The following is a 16,900-nucleotide window of genomic DNA, read 5'->3' on the forward strand; positions in this document are numbered from 1 at the left end:
TGTGTGTGCAAAAAAAAAAACTGATTAACCGATGAAACAACCAGTGTTTGGTAACTGGCACACTTCCGCGGGGGTGCATTGGTGAGCTGGACGGGGCCCCACACGCAGCAATTTACTTCTATTATGGTGGCCGCCTCCTCTCCCTGGCCAGATCCCAAATTTGAAATCGCCCAACGTCTCCAGACTCCTCCTCTCCGCTCTCCATTTCAAAACCCCCAATCTCGTCCTCTCCCCACCCCCACCCCCACCCACCGCCGCCGGCCCGCCGCCGCCGCTCCGCCCAGATCCCGCCCGCCGCAAGCCCATCCCCGCCTCCATCGCAGCCGCAGCGGTACCCGCAGCCGCAGCCGCGATGCTGTCGGACGGCGGCGACGACGACAGCTCCGGCCCCGCGCGGTTCGAGCTGCAGGAGGACCCCTCGTTCTGGAAGGACAACAACGTGCAGGTAGCGATTCTTCTCGCCCCCCTCTCCGGGAGCTTCCGCGCCTCCGCATCCTCGATTCTCCCCTCGTGGCGGCGTCTCGATCTAGTTTCGCCCGCGCCCGCGTGCTGCGCCGACGGAGCATTTCGTCGAACACCTAGTTCGTGACGCCTGGCCCGCGCTAACCGCTCCGTCCCGCAGGTCGTGATTCGTGTCCGCCCGCTCAGCAGCAGCGAGATATCGGTGCAGGGGGAGAAGAGGTGCGTCAGGCAGGACAGCGGCCAGAGCATCACATGGACCTGCCACCCGGAGTCCCGGTTCACCTTTGATCTAGTTGCCGATGAGCACATCACGCAGGTATAATCCTTGTTTCCCGGTCTCTCGTTCGCCTGTTCCTTCACTTGTTCAGCAGATGCGTAAACGCTCTTGTGCTTGTGCTGTGTAGGAGAGTCTTTTCAAGGTTGCTGGGGTGCCCATGGTGGAGAACTGCATGGCTGGCTACAACAGCTGCATGTTTGCTTATGGGCAGGTGAGCTACAGCCTCCACCTGCTGTGCACTGTGCTTACTCTCTTTTATTTGCACTTTCAATCATTGTGCTTACAAAAGTGTCCTGTTTCTTAGACCGGTAGTGGCAAGACCCACACGATGCTTGGGGACATAGAAAATGGCACACGGAGGAACAATGAGAACTGTGGTATGACACCTCGAGTGTTTGAGCATCTCTTCTTAAGAATACAGAAGGCAAGCTCTGATGACATGTTTATTCTGATGTCTAATTTTGTGCTGTAGATGCTGTACTGTTTCTAAGGTAAACTTTTCAATTGGTGTTTGCAGGAAAAGGAAATAAGAAGAGACGAAAAGCTCAGTTTTACTTGCAAGTGCTCATTCTTGGAGATATATAATGAGCAGATTCTGGATTTGCTCAATCCAAACGCAACAAACTTACAGGTTATTCACTAAATTCTAGTGCCTGCGTATTGGCAGCTATTTGGTGGTTGCATCTTTGCCGTGACACTGTTGGGAAAAGTTTACAAAGTTGGCATCTAACTTCTTTGGACCATGACCGTCTTAGCTATGCTTTTCTTTTACAGTTAAGGGAGGATGCGAAAAGGGGTATGCATGTTGAGAATCTGACTGAACATGAGGTTTCTAATGCCCGAGAAGCACTGCAACAACTTATCGAGGTCAGTGTCCCAAAAACAGCGTAGTAGGCCTGATTTTGGCAGTACCTAATATAACATGCCTACATCAATTTTGCTCAAGGTTCTTTGCACAAATAGTCAAATACACATATATAAACTAAGTGTATAAATATAAACATGCTGTTTTAATCTCCAATTCCTTGTCTCCTTGACTTCTCTTTTGATCGTTTTAGCAACCGTCACTGACAATTACAGCCACTTACTTTTCAAACCTATATACTTAAACATTATGCAATACAGTTTTCTTTTGATGCAGTATGAATAGAAATACGTAAATATGAATTTTACATAGGAACAATTAGCATATTGTACTTTACTGACTAGATGGAGTGACTGAACTATTTAGAACATGGACTGCAGTTAAGCTGATCAGATCCATTATTTTCGCATGGCATGTTACACTAGTTTTTCCTTTATCTCTAGGGATTGCAGCAAGTTTTCCCCTCCCTTTATTAGTCAGTTTATTATCTGTGTTAGTTTCACTAGCTAAATTCTGCATTTTCTCTCCAGGGGGCAGCAAACAGAAAGGTGGCATCTACCAATATGAACCGAGCAAGTAGCCGTTCCCATAGTGTATTCACATGTCTTATAGAGAGCAAGGTATAGTTTTTGTGTAATAGGAAGCAAAACGTTCTTGCCTTAACTTTCAAAGATATTGCTAGACCAGCATCTGTTTGTCCCTACCTTAATGCGTGCATATGTATTGATGCACTTAATCTTCTAACTGAACTATCAACCTTACAGTGGGAATCTCAAGGGATCAAGCATCATCGATTTTCTCATCTTAACCTTGTTGACCTTGCTGGCTCAGAGAGGTAAGTTCCACATGTAACCTTGCTTGTTTTGTTACGTATGATCTTGTATTTCAGAGCTACCACAAATATACTTGTTATGCTTTTCAAGTCTCCTATTCTTGCCACTGAACGTGGATGATGTGTGATGTGCAGGCAAAAGAGTTCAGGTGCTGAAGGGGAACGCTTGAAGGAAGCTTCAAACATCAACAAGTCACTCTCAACCTTAGGGTTAGTTGTTGAGCTTCAATTCTTTACCTCAGATAATACTAAACTGTTCATAGCTTGACTTGATTCAGTTTAATCATTTCACTGTTTCCCTATGGGATTGTTACAGACATGTTATTACCAGCCTTATTGCTGTGTCAAACAAAAAGTCACAGCATGTTCCCTACCGAGATTCGAAATTGACATTTCTGCTGCAGGTAATATGCACAGCTGAAGTGGTAGATTTCTCACGTTATGTTTTTGACATCTCTGATGTTAACTTTGTTTATTTATACATTTTCATCTCTTTTCAGGACTCACTTGGAGGTAACTCCAAGACCACTATAATTGCAAATATAAGCCCATCTAGCTGGTAGACTTCTAAACATGACTTCTTTTTCCTTTTCTGCAAAAGGCTTGCTATAGTTACATGCATCTTACTGATATTTTAATTTGTATTTCTAGCTGTGCAGCTGAGACGTTGAGCACATTAAAATTCGCGCAACGGGCTAAGCACATACGGAATAATGTATGTCATGAACATGTCTTATTGACTTGTTTTTAAGACACAAAACAATAACTAATTGTTACTTTTGTAGGCTATTATAAATGAGGATGCCTCTGGTGACGTTCTGAGCATGCGTTTAGAGATCCAACATCTCAAGGTATAGATGATGCATTTCAATTTTGGTTTAATGAAAAATATTCTGTGCATTGGATTGCAATAAGTTCCAGGTTAACATGTTTTTTCTAACTATGGTCCATGATTGACGTTTGTTGTTAATTAACAGTGGCCTGTGCCTGATATTTTTTGTTGCAGAGCGTTAATATGTTTTGTTGTACACAATCTAATGCTTTGCTATTACCACAGAAAGAGCTTAGTCGCCTGCAAGGACAATCTGGATTTACTAACAATGGATTTGTCTGCGAGTCCCCTAGCGCATTCAAATGGGATCAAGCTAATGGCACATTCAGTCCACTTATGTTTGATAAGAGAGCTACACAGGTATTCATATACTGTTTTGTCTATCTCGAACATTATCCATATACTGGCTCAGTTTGTTGAACTTATGTTTTTGACCGTATGCTTACTTTCTCTTTCTTGTGTTGTGTTCAGAGGAGAGATTATGATATTACACTTGCCGCCGCTTTTAGGAGGGAGCAGGAAAAAGAAGCAAAGCTAAAGGCAGCAATTGCTGCAAAGCAGATTGCCGAAGAGCTGGTATGCATCTTTCTTCACTACATTAGATTTTGTAGATACTCTAGAACACTTTGTCACTAAAAAAGCAAATATATGCCAGTATAATATTTTTTTTTTCTTAATGTCAATTTGTTGTTGCACCACAGGCGACTCAAAGATCAGAAGAGGTGAGAAGTTTCAGGATGAGGCTTCGCTTTCGTGAAGATCGAATCAAGAGATTGGAGCAAGTTGCATCAGGGAAGTTATCCGCTGAAGCACATCTCTTGCAAGAGAAGGAAGACCTCATGAAGGAAATCGAAGCTCTACGGAACCAACTAGAACGAAATCCAGAAATTACAAGATTTGCTATGGAAAACCTACAACTGAAGGAGGAGATTCGAAGGTTAGCTTCGTTATCCAATCACTTCAGTTCCCCCCTTTTCTACTGCCTACACTAATATAGTTGGTAGCTTGATGGCTTTTTTTTTGAACGTGTAGGTTGCAGTCATTTGTTGATGAAGGAGAATTGGAAAGAATGCATCAGCAGATAAATGTTTTAGAACATCAGGTATCCACTTTCATGACATGTTGGCCTGTGAAGGGGAAATTTTTAGTAATAAAAACTTTTTGTACTAAAATAAACTTTTTTTTACTCTTATAATTTTTTTGACATCCTGAACTTACTTAGTTTGTTTGCCTTTAGCTCCTAGAAGCACTTGACTGGAAACTTATGAATGAGAAGGATCCTGTTAACAAGGTATGCTATATAATTTGTAGACTTCACTCCAGTTTAGTGAAAATATATGCAAAACTTTTGAATACTGTTACAAATACTTGCATGGCATTATATCTCTTTACCTACCATTTTGCTTAAACGATATCCCATAATGACTTCTGCAGGACCTCTCACTATTTGGGGAGGAAGCTGGTGATGAGAAAAACGAGTTTCTTCTTGTGCAGGTTGGTATTGTAGAACTATATTTGGCATATCGTCTGATGATATCTTCACAGATCTTTTAAAACAACCTGTAAATTAATCATAAGTATACATTGTTGATCAACTCCGATATGGAGGAGGTAGCTGACTTAATAAGTATCCTATTCTGATTCATTATTTTCTGTAACATCAGTTTGTAATGTTGTTATACAGGCTATTCAAAATGAGAGAGAAATCGAGTCACTACGTAAAAATTTGAGCGTCTGTCTTCAAGCAAAAGAGAAACTCGAGAGGTATATCCCTATTTCTTGTCTTGTGTATTCTGTTATTGCATGCTATGGTTGTGTGGTATGATGAGAAAGGAATATTAATGTCATCAGCTTTTGCGATCATAGTTAGTTCCTTAAATTTACAGTATTTACTTCAGGCCCCATATCCTAACACAACTCTCACATATGTAAAACCCTTGGTGCCCCACGAATGAGATTACAGGTGTATAGCATCTAGAAGAAATTGTTGTGCTGTTTTTGCGCGCAATATTTCAAGACCTACAGTTTGGTTCTTGGTGTTCTTGTTGTTGTTGTTTTCTCTGCTTAGGAACGAAGCCTAGAATAGTTGGTGGGAGGTCACCCAGGTTTGAGTTCCCCTCAACCTGAATCTGGGTGCCTATTTCTCTTATCACTGAAACGTATCTTAGTTCCTTCCAGGCAATCTAGTATTTTTTTCTGCTTGGTAGTACTGTGCATATAGAATGGATAATATGTTTCTGCCATACTCTTTTGAGATATCAATTATTTAGTGGTTGGAGTTAATGATGCATTTGTGCAAGTTCAAGAAAAGGCGCTGCAGTGCGCTTCTCAGAAGACTGATGGCATCAGTTCTGAACATCTGGGTTTGTAATGGCTAGCATAGGTGTAGATCAACCCCAACAACTCATCTGTGCTGCATTTTGTTTGATTTACTCGCATATGATATCCCAAGAATTGTAAAAAGGCCCTAAAGAGTATGGCAAGTCATTTCTAAATCATCTTGGTTTGCATGCTTCACTGATAGTTTTCACTGCATACTACTCTTTGTGTGCTGCATTTTGTTTGATTTACTCGCATATGATATCCCAAGAATTGTAAAAAGGCCCTAAAGAGTATGGCAAGTCATTTCTAAATCATCTTGGTTTGCATGCTTCACTGATGGTTTTCACTGCATACTACTCTTTGTGTGCTGCATTTTGTTTGATTTACTCGCATATGATATCCCAAGAATTGTAAAAAGGCCCTAAAGAGCATGGCAAGTCATTTCTAAATCATCTTGGTTTGCATGCTTCACTGATGGTTTTTGCTGCATACTACTCTTTGTGTGTCTAGAATTATGTTTTTTTTTTTGCTTTTTCTTGTCCAGAGATTTATGTGGTTCATTTCTCACATTGGATGTTGTGCAGGCGTGTTGATGATTTGACTGTAGAGTTGGAGGTAGCAAAGAAATGCGACCATGAGAACAAAGAATTTAAGGCTGCACAGCACCAGGAACAGTCCGTCTTGCTTGATGCTCAGACAGAACTTAAGACATTGGTAGATGCAATAGCTACTGCAAGTCAAAGAGAAGCAGAAGCTCATGAAACTGCAATTGGGTTGGCCAAAGAGAATGAGAAATTGAGATCAGAGCTTACGACCCTGATCGAGGATAACAAGAGACTGGTTGATCTCTATGAACAGGCTATTGTCAACATTGAGGTGAAACAACATGGAAATTATCCTTCCATTCCTCAAACTGAAGATTCGAATGAGCAGCAAAGCAGCCGTCCTTCTAATGGAGGGAATAGCCTGCTGGATGACCAACCAGAGGGTGCATATGGTTCACGCAGTGATGCTGTAGAAGAGCCTATGATAGTGGATGAAAACTGCAGCCACAAGGATGACCCTTCGAGATCTGAATTTTCAGAACTGCAGCTTCAACTGGAAGAGATGCATGAAGAAAATGACAAACTTATGAGTTTGTATGAGAAAGCTATGCAAGAAAGGGATGAATTTAAAAGGAAATTTTCTGAGCAAAGCAATCATGAAACCACAGAAGACATTCAGTTCAGAGATGCTGAAATGGATGAAGCAATGGATACCATGCAAAGCAATCCTGAAACTACAGAAGACATTCAGTTCAGAGATGCTGAAATGGATACTATGCAAAGCAATCTTGAAACTACAGAAGACATTCAGTTCAGAGATGCTGAAATGGATGCTGAGGGTTTCCAAGGAGAGCATGTACATGACTCTCCAATTGTAGCTTTCAAAGAAGCGATGCAGCTTGTGCGTGTCAAGCTGGAGCATGTCCAAGGCAAGCTTGTGACTGCCCAGGACGCAGTGCAATATTTCAAACTGCTTGAAATGGCTAGCACCAAGGCAGAGGAACTTTCATCAAGCATTCAGCTCTGCTGTCTAGATGTTCAGAAAGAGCAGGAAGACATCAACGCCCTCAAGTCTGCACTGTCAGCATCACACGAGAGAGAAAACGCTTTGGAAGGCAGGATTTTCTCGCCCGCGGCATCATGCTGGGGCTTGCATCTGAAAACCGAAGCCCTTGCCGGGTCCAAGTTTGGCGTCAACGTGGAACTAATGAATAAAAAGATGGGACAGTTGAGTAGCCTGAGAACTCGCAAAACCGAGATTTCCGCTGCACGCGCAGAGGCACGCAGGTCTGAAACCGAGCTGAGAAACAAAATCGATGGTCTTAAACAGAAATACCGTTCCTTCGAGGCTCAAAGGAAGGAGACAGAACGGGTTCTCTTCGCCATCGACAACCTGGACTGCCCTGCCACTCCGTTGCAGAAGCCCATGAATTTCGGCAAGGCATCTGAGCTGCTGAAGTCCGAGGAGGAGAGGACAAAGCTCTTGTCTGAACTGAAGAAGTCCCGCGAGCAGCTTAGCGTGGTGCAGAAGGAAATCAAGAGCATGAGGAACTGCGACGACATCGACGGCGAGATCTCACGCCTTGAATCGGAGGTAGAGGGCTGCTTCCTCTCCCTGCTGGAAGCCGATACCGAGAAGTTTGTCCGGGATCACGCCTTGGCCGAAGTCTGGGAGGTTCAGCAGAAGGACGTGCCGAGCTTGCTGGTCGACTACCAGGACAGCGTTTTCCACGTCAAGCTGGGGGAGGAGCAGATCAGGGTGTGCGAGGCGTCGTTGCAGCACCAGACGGCGTCCCTGGACGAGATGAACTCGAAGCTGAGCCAGGCGATGCGGGACCTCGGCGAGCTTCTGGTCGCCAGAGGTTTGGACGCGTCCACGCCGCACGTCTCCGACAAGGTGAAGGGGGACCTCGACGCCATCGAGGTCCATGTCGCCGAAGCCAGGCAGCTGTTGCTCGTCGACAACCAATAAGATTTGATGCGAACCATAGCAAACCGGTTCTCACCGTTGACAGACAGGCTGGTCTGTCTCCGCCGTCATCTGTACAAATTCTTTGTAACGGAACGTTAGTTTTGTATGGTGCTGTTATCTGTGATTCGATTCTGTAGTTTGGATGGATGGGTGGATGTAAGGTCCTGAAGTGGACTGTAACAACTGTTCTGCGCGGCCTCTTGTTCTGCTCTCTGGTGGTCTGGCATCGAAGCTTCTTCTAGAAGGCCGTTGTTAAGCTATGTAACTTTAGCTCTGTACTTTGGCCGTGCAAGACAACAACAATCTCTGTACTTTGGCCGTGCAAGACAACACAACAATGATTGGACAATGTTGATTTCAAGAGGGCTTGACTATTTGTTGTTTATCATAATCTATCTATCGCAGCCAGCATGGTTGCGTGTGTATGCGAAGAAAAGAAATTCTGATGTTTCAGTTCATTGCAGGCCGAGAAACTCATTTTTCTTTTAACTTGGCTGTGTCGTGGCAGTTGAGAAGTGTATTTTGTGGGCATCATGCTCCATATGCTGCCGCCCGGTTCGTCTGGATTGCTTCTGGAAGCTGTTGAGCTATTTTTTGTCTCTTCGGGGGTTGCCTCTTTGTTCCACTTGTTTGGTTGGACTGCTCGGCTCGGCTATTTGGTGATTCCTTTTTCTGAAATCCACTTTGCCTCTTGGCTCCACTGATCGGTCAGCTACTCGTCATCAGCATTTTATAAGAGGAGCTAATAATGACATCAATCGACCATCAACATCATCCGACCTTATTATCAATCACACGTAAGATGCGTACCAACGACCGAGGCTGCCTGCCTCGTCAACATCCACACACCCGTGTCCGCGTGCCGTCCAGTCTCTCCTACTCGGCCAAAACCCACACGGGTGCTTAGCCGAAAGGGCAAAGCGCCGAGCGCGCCGTCGGATGGAAGATCTCCCGGAGCTGCACCTGCACTCCACAGTCCACACACACCCCGACGTCACCGGGAGCCCGACACGCGCTCGCGGCTGTTCCCGTCGACCTCTCTCCGTCTTATTGCATCGCATCGCAAAGGTGTGGCGCAGCCGGTCGACCCCGGCCGCCGTCGCGGTCTCGCAACCTTTTCGCGCGGTTGCGTCCCGGCAATCTGGCAACGAGTCCGCCACAATAAGTAGACAGTAGAGAATAACCTTTCAAACGGATTAAAAAAAAACAGTATGCTCGACCTAAAAAAACAGTATGCTAGAAAAAAAGTACGGATAACCTTTCATAAAAAAACAGTATCCTAAAAAAAGTAGGGATTATAACCTTTAAAAAAATATCCTAAAAAAGAGTAGGGGTTAACCTTTCAAAACAAAAAACAGTAGGGAATAAACTTGTTTTTCATTGTTGTGCATTTAATTTAGTAATCAGCTTGCTTTCGTCGTGGCAGTTCCAAGTGTTTTCTGTAGCTCCATGCTGCCGCCCGGTCGTTTGGATTGCTTCTGGAAGCTATTGAGCTATTTTTGTCTCTTTGAGGGTTGCTTCTTTGCCTCATTGTTCCACTTGTTTGGTTGGACTGCTCGCCTTTTTTTTTAGCAAAAGAGGTTTCCCCTCCGATTTTATTAAGAGAAACCACGCAGACCGGTATCAGTTCAGTTCAAAGCAAAAGAAAAGAAAAGAAAAGAAAAGAAAGCTAAGAGCGACAAAATTACTACTACCTGGTTTTAAGACAAGTAGACTTCTGAGCTGGTATCAAGGATAAGAGGATTATGATGAGACACCTCCCTTTCTAAAGCTTGTGCCATGGCTAGGGGATATTTTTCCTCCCGGTCAGGGCAGATCAATATTCTATCTAGCTTCTCATAAGTATGATTGGGGAGATTGTTAGCCCAGGTATAATTTCTACCATCCAGGGGAAGCTCCATCAGACCAACTTGTTCAATAATTGCATTAAACACGAAGCTCCAGCGATCAGTATCAGTGGGCTTGTTTTTGTCAGCTCTGGATCCGATTATATCGAGCTCTCCCCTAATCACACAGGGAATTGGATTGTCATGATAAATTCTAGATAATTCAGCTAAATAAACTACTTTTCCATCACTTTGTGCATCTCCATATACAGCCACTAGGTTCCAATGGAGTTTAGCAAGTTTATCAAACAACATTAGTCTTACACAATAAGTCCCACTTTCTACTTGAACAACATCAAAGACATAATTATTAACACCAACTAAAATGCCTCCAGATTTGCTTCCGGGAGCGGTCCAAACCCAAGTAAAATCCCTTCCAGCATTAAGATTATGTAATTCATTCTTGGAGAAATCATTTTTGATAGTTTCTTGCAAACCAATGAAATCGAGCTTTTTTTTTTCTATAATCGTTTCTCTGACAAATCTTTTTTAATATCTTGCCCTATTTCCCTCACATTCCAGAACATTCCTACCATTTATGCTTTTTATTATTTTATTTTCCCAGCCCTCCCAATTGAGACAGTGTGCTTCACACAACTAACAGCTGGTGAGCCACTTCCCATATTGTGACCACTAGTATTTTGTTTCTTTAGATGGTCATAATAATCATTTTCTATCTTTGCATCAGAGTGATCTCCCCCTGAACACAACTGGTTTAGCATAGCATCTCCAGTGTCAATATGACCTGAAGAGCAAGTATTGCTAGGCTATTTGGTCATTCTTTTCCTGAGATCTACTTTGCCTCTTGGCTCCACTGATCGGTCAGCTGCTCTATACCATCACCATCATCCTGACCTTATCAATCACACGTAAGACGCGTACCAACAACCGAGGCTGCCTGCCCCGTCCCCATCCACAACCGCGTGGTGTGCCTTACAATCTCTCCCACTCGGCCAAAACCCAGACGGGCGCTTGGCCGGAAAGCGCCGTCGGACGGAAAAATCTCCCGGAACTCCACTCCACAGTCCACACACACACCCCCGCTGCCCGACACGCCGTCGCGGCCGTTCCCGTCGACCTCTCTCCGTCTTATCGCATCGCACCGCAAAAGGTGTGGCGCAGCCGGTCGACCCCGGCCGCGGGCCGTCGCGGTCTCGCACCCTTTTCGCACTCTGGCAACGAGTCCGCCACAATAATAACCAGTAGGGAATAACCTTTCAAAACAAAAAAAAACAGTAGGGATTAATAACATTTCAAAACAATAAACAGTGTCCTAAAAAAAGTAGGGATTAACCTTTCAAAACCAAAAAAAAAAATCCTAAAAGACAGTATAGGGATTAAAAAAACAGCAGGGAACAACCTTCCAAGAAAAAAAACAGCATCCACAAAAAAAAAACAGTAGGAGATAAATAGCAGGACAGAACTGCAGGCCGCGTGAGGCAGTAGAAAATTGCGGTTTGATTTTTTCTCCTCGCCCCGCCGCTACACGCCACGCCCACGCCAACGCCATCGTCGCCGCCTCCGCACCAACCGCCCTCCTCTACATAACCGATCCGAGAACCGCGCGGCCGCCCACGGTGGGTTCTCACCGCCAACGACTTGGGCCGGCGCGTTGAGGGTCGGCAGATGCGGGACGGCGGCGGCTCCGGCTCCGGCCGGGAAGGCGGCGGGGAGGAGGAGAAGGAGCGGGAGCGTGGGCCGCGGCCGGGGTGCGGGGGCGAGGCGGCGGGGCAGGCGGCGGCGGACTGCGCGGCGGTGTGCTGCTGCTGCCCCATGGCGCTGCTGGAGCTGGTGCTGCTCGTCGCGGTCCGGCTGCCGGCCGACCTCGCGCGCCGGGCCAGGCAGAGGCGGCGCCGGCGGCGCGGCGGCAGCGGGTCGGCGTCGCTGTCCGGGAGCACCAAGGCCATGTTCGCGGCGGCGGACGCGCTGGAGGCGGACGAGGCCGAGGCCGGGGCCAGGCGCGAGGAGGAGGCGGCCGAGGCGGCGTCCGAGTTCGAGCGCGAGATCATGGCCTCCCGCCTCTACGGCGCCGGGTTCTGGCGCTCCAACTCCTCCCGCTCCAGCTCCCGCGCCTCCTCCGCGCGCCGGTAGCCGCGCTCGTCGACGGCCGAGCCGGCCAGCAACGGCGACGTCCCGTCGGCGTCCTCTTCTTCTTCTCTGTCGCGTCGAGTGCGTGTGTTCCCTGTGCCCGCCGTCGCGTTGCGCGGCGTGCGCGTGGAAGATTTGGCTCGCCTCGTCAGGTGTTTAGTTTTAGTTTAGTTTGGCATCGTGGTACAGCAGGCGATCGTGGACACGTGCGTGCGTCCGATCTTGGCCATGGCGTGTCGCTGCTTTAGGATGGGATGGATTCGTGATGGACCAGTGGAATTGCTCGGCTTGGCTTTGGAGAGAGGAACGGTGGTCGTCCTCAACTCCTGAGTCCTGACCGAGCAGCATATGCTATTGTTGCCACCTGTGGAATTGGAATTGGAATTGCTTGCATGGCACTCGTGGTCAAACAATCTAGTAGTAGTAGTAGTGATAATGTACAGTAGCAGCACTAGTGGCAAATCTCTTGAAGGAATTTTGTGGACCTAATGGCCGTCAAAGATCACCTCATTTGCCAATGTGATACACTCTATCTGCCACTAGTACTTTTTAGACTGCTATAGTGCAGCTACGATACGAATCATGGGAGCTCACGATGCGCTTGTTTTCTCTGCATATCTGCTTGTGACACTGTTTAAGGCTCTTTGATTCCAAGGATGGATTCAAAGGAATGTCATAGTAGGATTTTTCGGAGGAATTGGGTTCCTTGTGAAATTTCCCTACATAGCCTGTTTGATTCGTAGGATTATTCCCTGAGGATTGCTCTGCACTCTATTCTGAAGAAAAAATTCCACCCGCTCAAACCTCTTCGTACAATTTCTTTTTCTTTCCATCAAACTCTCTGACCCAAATTCCTACAGTTTTCTGAGGACCCCCTTAGCCGGCGAACGTTCGCCAGGGAAGGTGGCATTTGCGAACATTCGCATGTCATTTTCAGTTATGAGGCAGTGGGGAGAGGTGGCAGTTTCTTAAGGCGACATGCCATTTTCTCTAGAAGGCAATTTTCGTTTTAAAACTACCGTTGTTTAATCTTGTTTTACAACTAAAACTGCCATCAAAGATGATTCATTTGCCACATCCCCTAGAGCGACGCTACAATTACCGTTTTCTAATCCTCTAAGATTCAAGATGACATGTCACTCTAATCATGTACTCCCTCCGTCCCATAATGTAAGACATTTTTTGACACTCACAAAAAAATGTCTTACATTATGGGACGGAGGGAGTATTTTCCCATTTCATAGTTTTGAAAATGCTACAAATCAAAGAGGCCCTTACTTTGTTTATCCCTGCTTGAATTTCTCTCAGATTAGCATAACCACTTACAGTACATGTTAAGTGCATATTTTGAACATTTTTGGGGGATGCATATTTCGTAATTGAACTACTAGATATTGAAACTTATGAAACAAAGGAAAAAAGGAACACGCTTATAACAAATATGAACTCTGAAAGATCCCAGGGACAAACTAAAATGTCAGTGAGTTACAGTTGCTACTAGGAAAAGGCTGAAACATCAAGCAATTCTAGGTTGCTTCCAACACTAGATTTATTTGGATGAAGCAATAGTGTGCAACGGCGTTCGTGGGTTTCATACTCTCTTACCCATGCATCCCGGCAAAAGGGCGGCTAAGATTCCTTGGCGTAGTCAAAGACGGCAATGAAGGGCATGAGAACAGATCCTATCCAGAGCTTGCCATCCTTCTCCTCCACCTCGCTAACAGCTCTCACCACCTGCCCTTTAGTGTCCTCCAAGATGTCAAGAACCTCGCCTTCAGGGCTGTACTTGATGATCAGCGCGTGCAGGTTGCCGCCGATTTGCATCAGGTAGTGATACTTGGCAGGGATCGGGAGGCTGAGCAAGAACTTCCTCAGTTGCACGCGGTGACTCAAGAGCCGGGCGTAGGCGCTACGTCGGCAATGGATTGCTACCCAGAATTCGCCCTTGTCGTTGGTTCTCACGTTGTCGGGGAACCCAGGCAGGATGGCGAAGAGATCGACGGTTCCTGCCTTCTCACCTTTCAGCCAGTATCTGCTCAACCTGTTTCGATAAGGGCACAATGATCAGTGTCTGATTTCAAGTACATGTATGACAGCCTGAACCAAATGGAGAGAAGAGTGTACAGACCTTCCACGAGATCCTTCACAGAAGACGAAGAACGACCCGTCCTTGCTTAAGCTCACTCCATTGGGAAATTGGAGGTTCCGGTGAAGAACTGTTGTCTCCTTTGTTTCTGGGTTGTATTTCAAGAGCCTCCCAGAGGCATCTCCAGAGAAAACCAACTGCATGAAATGCCTGCAAATAAGTGGACACACTGATAATTAGTTCCAACTTCTGCACCTCTACAATGATCAAAAAGTCCAGCTCGACCCCTCTCGGTCTATCTTTGAAACCGTCACAAAGAAACTATATAAAGCTTAAAAAATAGGATAGCTCCCATAATCCATACTTTCTCATGAGAGGAACAAAACATTATTCCTGAAGGCAGATTATAGAAGTTAACATTTTACAGCAAAAAATCTCTTCAATTGTTTTCAAATTTGCAGCCCTTCCCTTTCTGGATAGTAATATATGTTCTATAGATCAAGTGAGGAATATTAGCAAAACATTAAAATCAGCCAAAGTATTAATAGCGGGACCTTGACTATCAACCATTTTGGTTGAAAGCCATAGTACCAATACACGAAGCAGTGAACCAGATTCCTACTACAGGCCAAGCAGCCAAGAAGAAGTGTAAAGAACGAGAGTAGTTGTTGAAACTAGCATATTGGAAGATTAATTGGCCAAAATAACCATTAGCAGCCACAATATTATAAGGGTCTTCCTCTTGACCAAATTTGTATGGAAAAGTTTTGGGTGCATCCTACCCTCAAGTGCATTCGAGTGCATCCGCTTTTAAGTACGATTCAAATTATTATGAAAAAGGTACCAAAATTTGTCATAAAGATACTATTTAGATACTCGAGCTTCAGTAGTTAACAGATGATGCCATAGTTTACTACCACTTTGCCTGTCAAATTAAACTAACACAAGCCAATATTCCAATTACAGGGTCCTAATATTTTTCAATTAGCAATTCAGTGGACAGGGTCAGTACAGTACGTAGTTAACAAGTAAGCTGATATGAAACTGACGAAACAGAGGAGGAGAGGAGAAGGCAATCTGGGTGGCATGACGGACCTTCTCTGGTAGAGGACGCTGCTGTCGGTGAAGTAGACGTTGCCGTCGGCGTCAAGGTCGAGGTCGTTGGTGAAGTTGAAGCGCACGCCCTCGGCCTCCGTGGCGAGCGGCGTGGCCAGCCCGCCCTCGGGCCCGACCTTGGAGAGGCCGAAGTAGGCGTCGGCGATGTAGAGGTCCCCGTTGCGCTTGTCGAACCGGATGCCGAGCGCGCGGCCGCAGACGTGCTCGTCCTTGAGGTACTCCATGGGCGACGCCTTGGGCCCGCCGCAGCGCTCGGCGGTCCAGCCCGGGGAGGCGTGCGCGAAGTAGGCCCAGCGGGCGCCGTCCCAGACGAGGACGCGGCCGTCGGCGACGCCCGTGTAGGGCCCGCGGCCGAGCGGGTCGAAGGCGACGCTCTCGGGGCCCTGCACCTCGCCGCGGAACCGGATCTCCGCGCCGCGCAGCCGCTCCGCGGCGTCCGCGTGCGGGGGTATCTCCGCCGCGTCCGGGAGCTCCACAGGGAGCGCCTCGAAGCCCGGGAAGTCCGCCATGGAGCCCAGCCGCAGCGGGTCCGTCGCGCAGAACGCCGCCAGCGCCGCCACCACCGCCGCCGCGGCCACCACGCCCGCCGACGCCATTCCCGCTCCCTCTCGCGCTCTGGCTCTGCTTCTCCGCGTCTCGCTCTCGGTCCCTCCGCCTGCGGTGGGTTTAGCAGCCGCGTGTCATCGCTTTGTTGCGCTGCTGCCGGTAGTAGCGATCTGCCCGCCCGCGTCGTTGGGATGTTGATGTGCGGGCGCGACGACGCGAGGGGCGCCTCGGAGCCCGCATGCCAACTACCCCTCAGCTTCCCCTGCACCTGCGCAACGCACATGCCGCCATCAACCGCTGCCCCGTCGGTATTCACTCCCAGGCCCAGCACGAGCGCCCAACCAACTCCTCTCTGCTTTCCTTAACGCAAGGATCGACATGACGATAGCCACTTGTTATTTTTTTAACACAGCACAGCGCAAGCGCTCGTACATATGCGCATACACTCATCCCTATAAACGCATACACGCATACCCTATCCCTACGAGCACCTTTGAGAAACTGAGCCAGCATATCATCTTAAGATTCACGAAGTCACTGAATTTTTTGTTTGACTTGGTATCTGAAATCGATCTATATTTTTATTTTTTGAGTTGACTTGGCAGCTGAATTCTTATTTGTCCGTCCGTACATCGGAGCTGAGGAAGTCCGAGATGATCCTGGCGGCAACTTAGGAGATGACTGAAAATCAGCTTACTATTTCATCCATCAGCAACAATACACGTGTCCATGTAAAGAAATATAAGAGTGTGTAGATCACTAAAGTAGTTAATATTAAGTAAGTTAACTTGTCGAGTTAGGTTCATTCACTGTTGCTGATTGTCATCCTGCTGTTCGTCGGACCTTTGATCCATCCCCGAAAACTGTTAAGTTGTCACGCGAAGGTCTCGGTCTAGGCTCCCTGTCTTTTGCTGAGGTAGTGAAGCGAGAGTGAAGATGTCGGACCGCCGGGGTGGTAGCAGCAGCGCCGGTGCGGCTGGTCAGATCAAGGCGCCCATGCAGAAGACCAACTCTGATGGGGGCGCAAGCAGCCATCTGCTCTGCCTTCCAAAGACCCTGCTCCTGACCCAA

At 46.9% G+C, this 16,900-nt stretch overlaps 2 protein-coding genes and 1 non-coding gene across 3 annotated transcripts; 2 read left to right on the plus strand and 1 right to left on the minus strand.

The window, feature by feature from the left end:
* Window positions 1–201: 201 nt before the first annotated feature.
* Window positions 202–8,468, plus strand: LOC109734271 (kinesin-like protein KIN-12G). Its single transcript, XM_020293480.4, has 21 exons — window positions 202–445; window positions 623–778; window positions 867–950; window positions 1,044–1,163; window positions 1,257–1,370; window positions 1,514–1,606; window positions 2,135–2,224; window positions 2,369–2,439; window positions 2,572–2,646; window positions 2,753–2,840; window positions 2,937–2,995; window positions 3,088–3,151; window positions 3,222–3,287; window positions 3,494–3,628; window positions 3,740–3,844; window positions 3,970–4,205; window positions 4,301–4,370; window positions 4,506–4,559; window positions 4,703–4,762; window positions 4,953–5,032; window positions 6,175–8,468. Exons 1-21 carry the CDS (start codon window positions 353–355, stop codon window positions 8,105–8,107), a joined length of 3,846 nt encoding a protein of 1,281 aa, XP_020149069.1. The 5' UTR covers window positions 202–352; the 3' UTR covers window positions 8,108–8,468.
* A 2,170-nt stretch (window positions 8,469–10,638) lies between these two features.
* LOC109734270 (uncharacterized) lies at window positions 10,639–12,586 on the plus strand. Its single transcript, XR_005758046.3, has one exon. It is a non-coding gene; the product is annotated as an uncharacterized protein (transcript).
* Window positions 12,587–13,511: 925 nt separating this feature from the next.
* LOC109734269 (protein STRICTOSIDINE SYNTHASE-LIKE 3) lies at window positions 13,512–16,192 on the minus strand. Its single transcript, XM_020293478.4, has 3 exons — window positions 15,263–16,192; window positions 14,210–14,377; window positions 13,512–14,122 (listed from the first exon to the last, which is right to left on the minus strand). The coding sequence occupies exons 1-3, from the start codon at window positions 15,877–15,879 to the stop codon at window positions 13,711–13,713; spliced, it is 1,197 nt and encodes a 398-aa protein (XP_020149067.1). The 5' UTR covers window positions 15,880–16,192; the 3' UTR covers window positions 13,512–13,710.
* Between the last annotated feature and the right edge of the window lie 708 nt (window positions 16,193–16,900).

This window comes from Aegilops tauschii, chromosome 5 (assembly GCF_002575655.3).
Source record: "Aegilops tauschii subsp. strangulata cultivar AL8/78 chromosome 5, Aet v6.0, whole genome shotgun sequence".
Lineage (NCBI taxonomy): Eukaryota > Viridiplantae > Streptophyta > Magnoliopsida > Poales > Poaceae > Aegilops > Aegilops tauschii.

What these genes read in the sequence shown, in the direction of transcription:
- LOC109734271 (XM_020293480.4), top strand. Translation starts at nt 353, where the DNA reads ATGCTGTCGGACGGCGGCGACGACGACAGCTCCGGCCCCGCGCGGTTC. An exon ending in GCATGTTTGCTTATGGGCAG is followed by an intron (nt 951 to 1,043) that starts GTGAGCTACAGC and finishes CCTGTTTCTTAG; the next exon opens with ACCGGTAGTGGCAAGACCCA. An exon ending in TCTTCTTAAGAATACAGAAG is followed by an intron (nt 1,164 to 1,256) that starts GCAAGCTCTGAT and finishes TGGTGTTTGCAG; the next exon opens with GAAAAGGAAATAAGAAGAGA.
- LOC109734269 (XM_020293478.4), bottom strand. Translation starts at nt 15,879, where the DNA reads ATGGCGTCGGCGGGCGTGGTGGCCGCGGCGGCGGTGGTGGCGGCGCTG. An exon ending in AGCGTCCTCTACCAGAGAAG is followed by an intron (nt 14,378 to 15,262) that starts GTCCGTCATGCC and finishes ACTTATTTGCAG; the next exon opens with GCATTTCATGCAGTTGGTTT. An exon ending in TGTGAAGGATCTCGTGGAAG is followed by an intron (nt 14,123 to 14,209) that starts GTCTGTACACTC and finishes TTATCGAAACAG; the next exon opens with GTTGAGCAGATACTGGCTGA.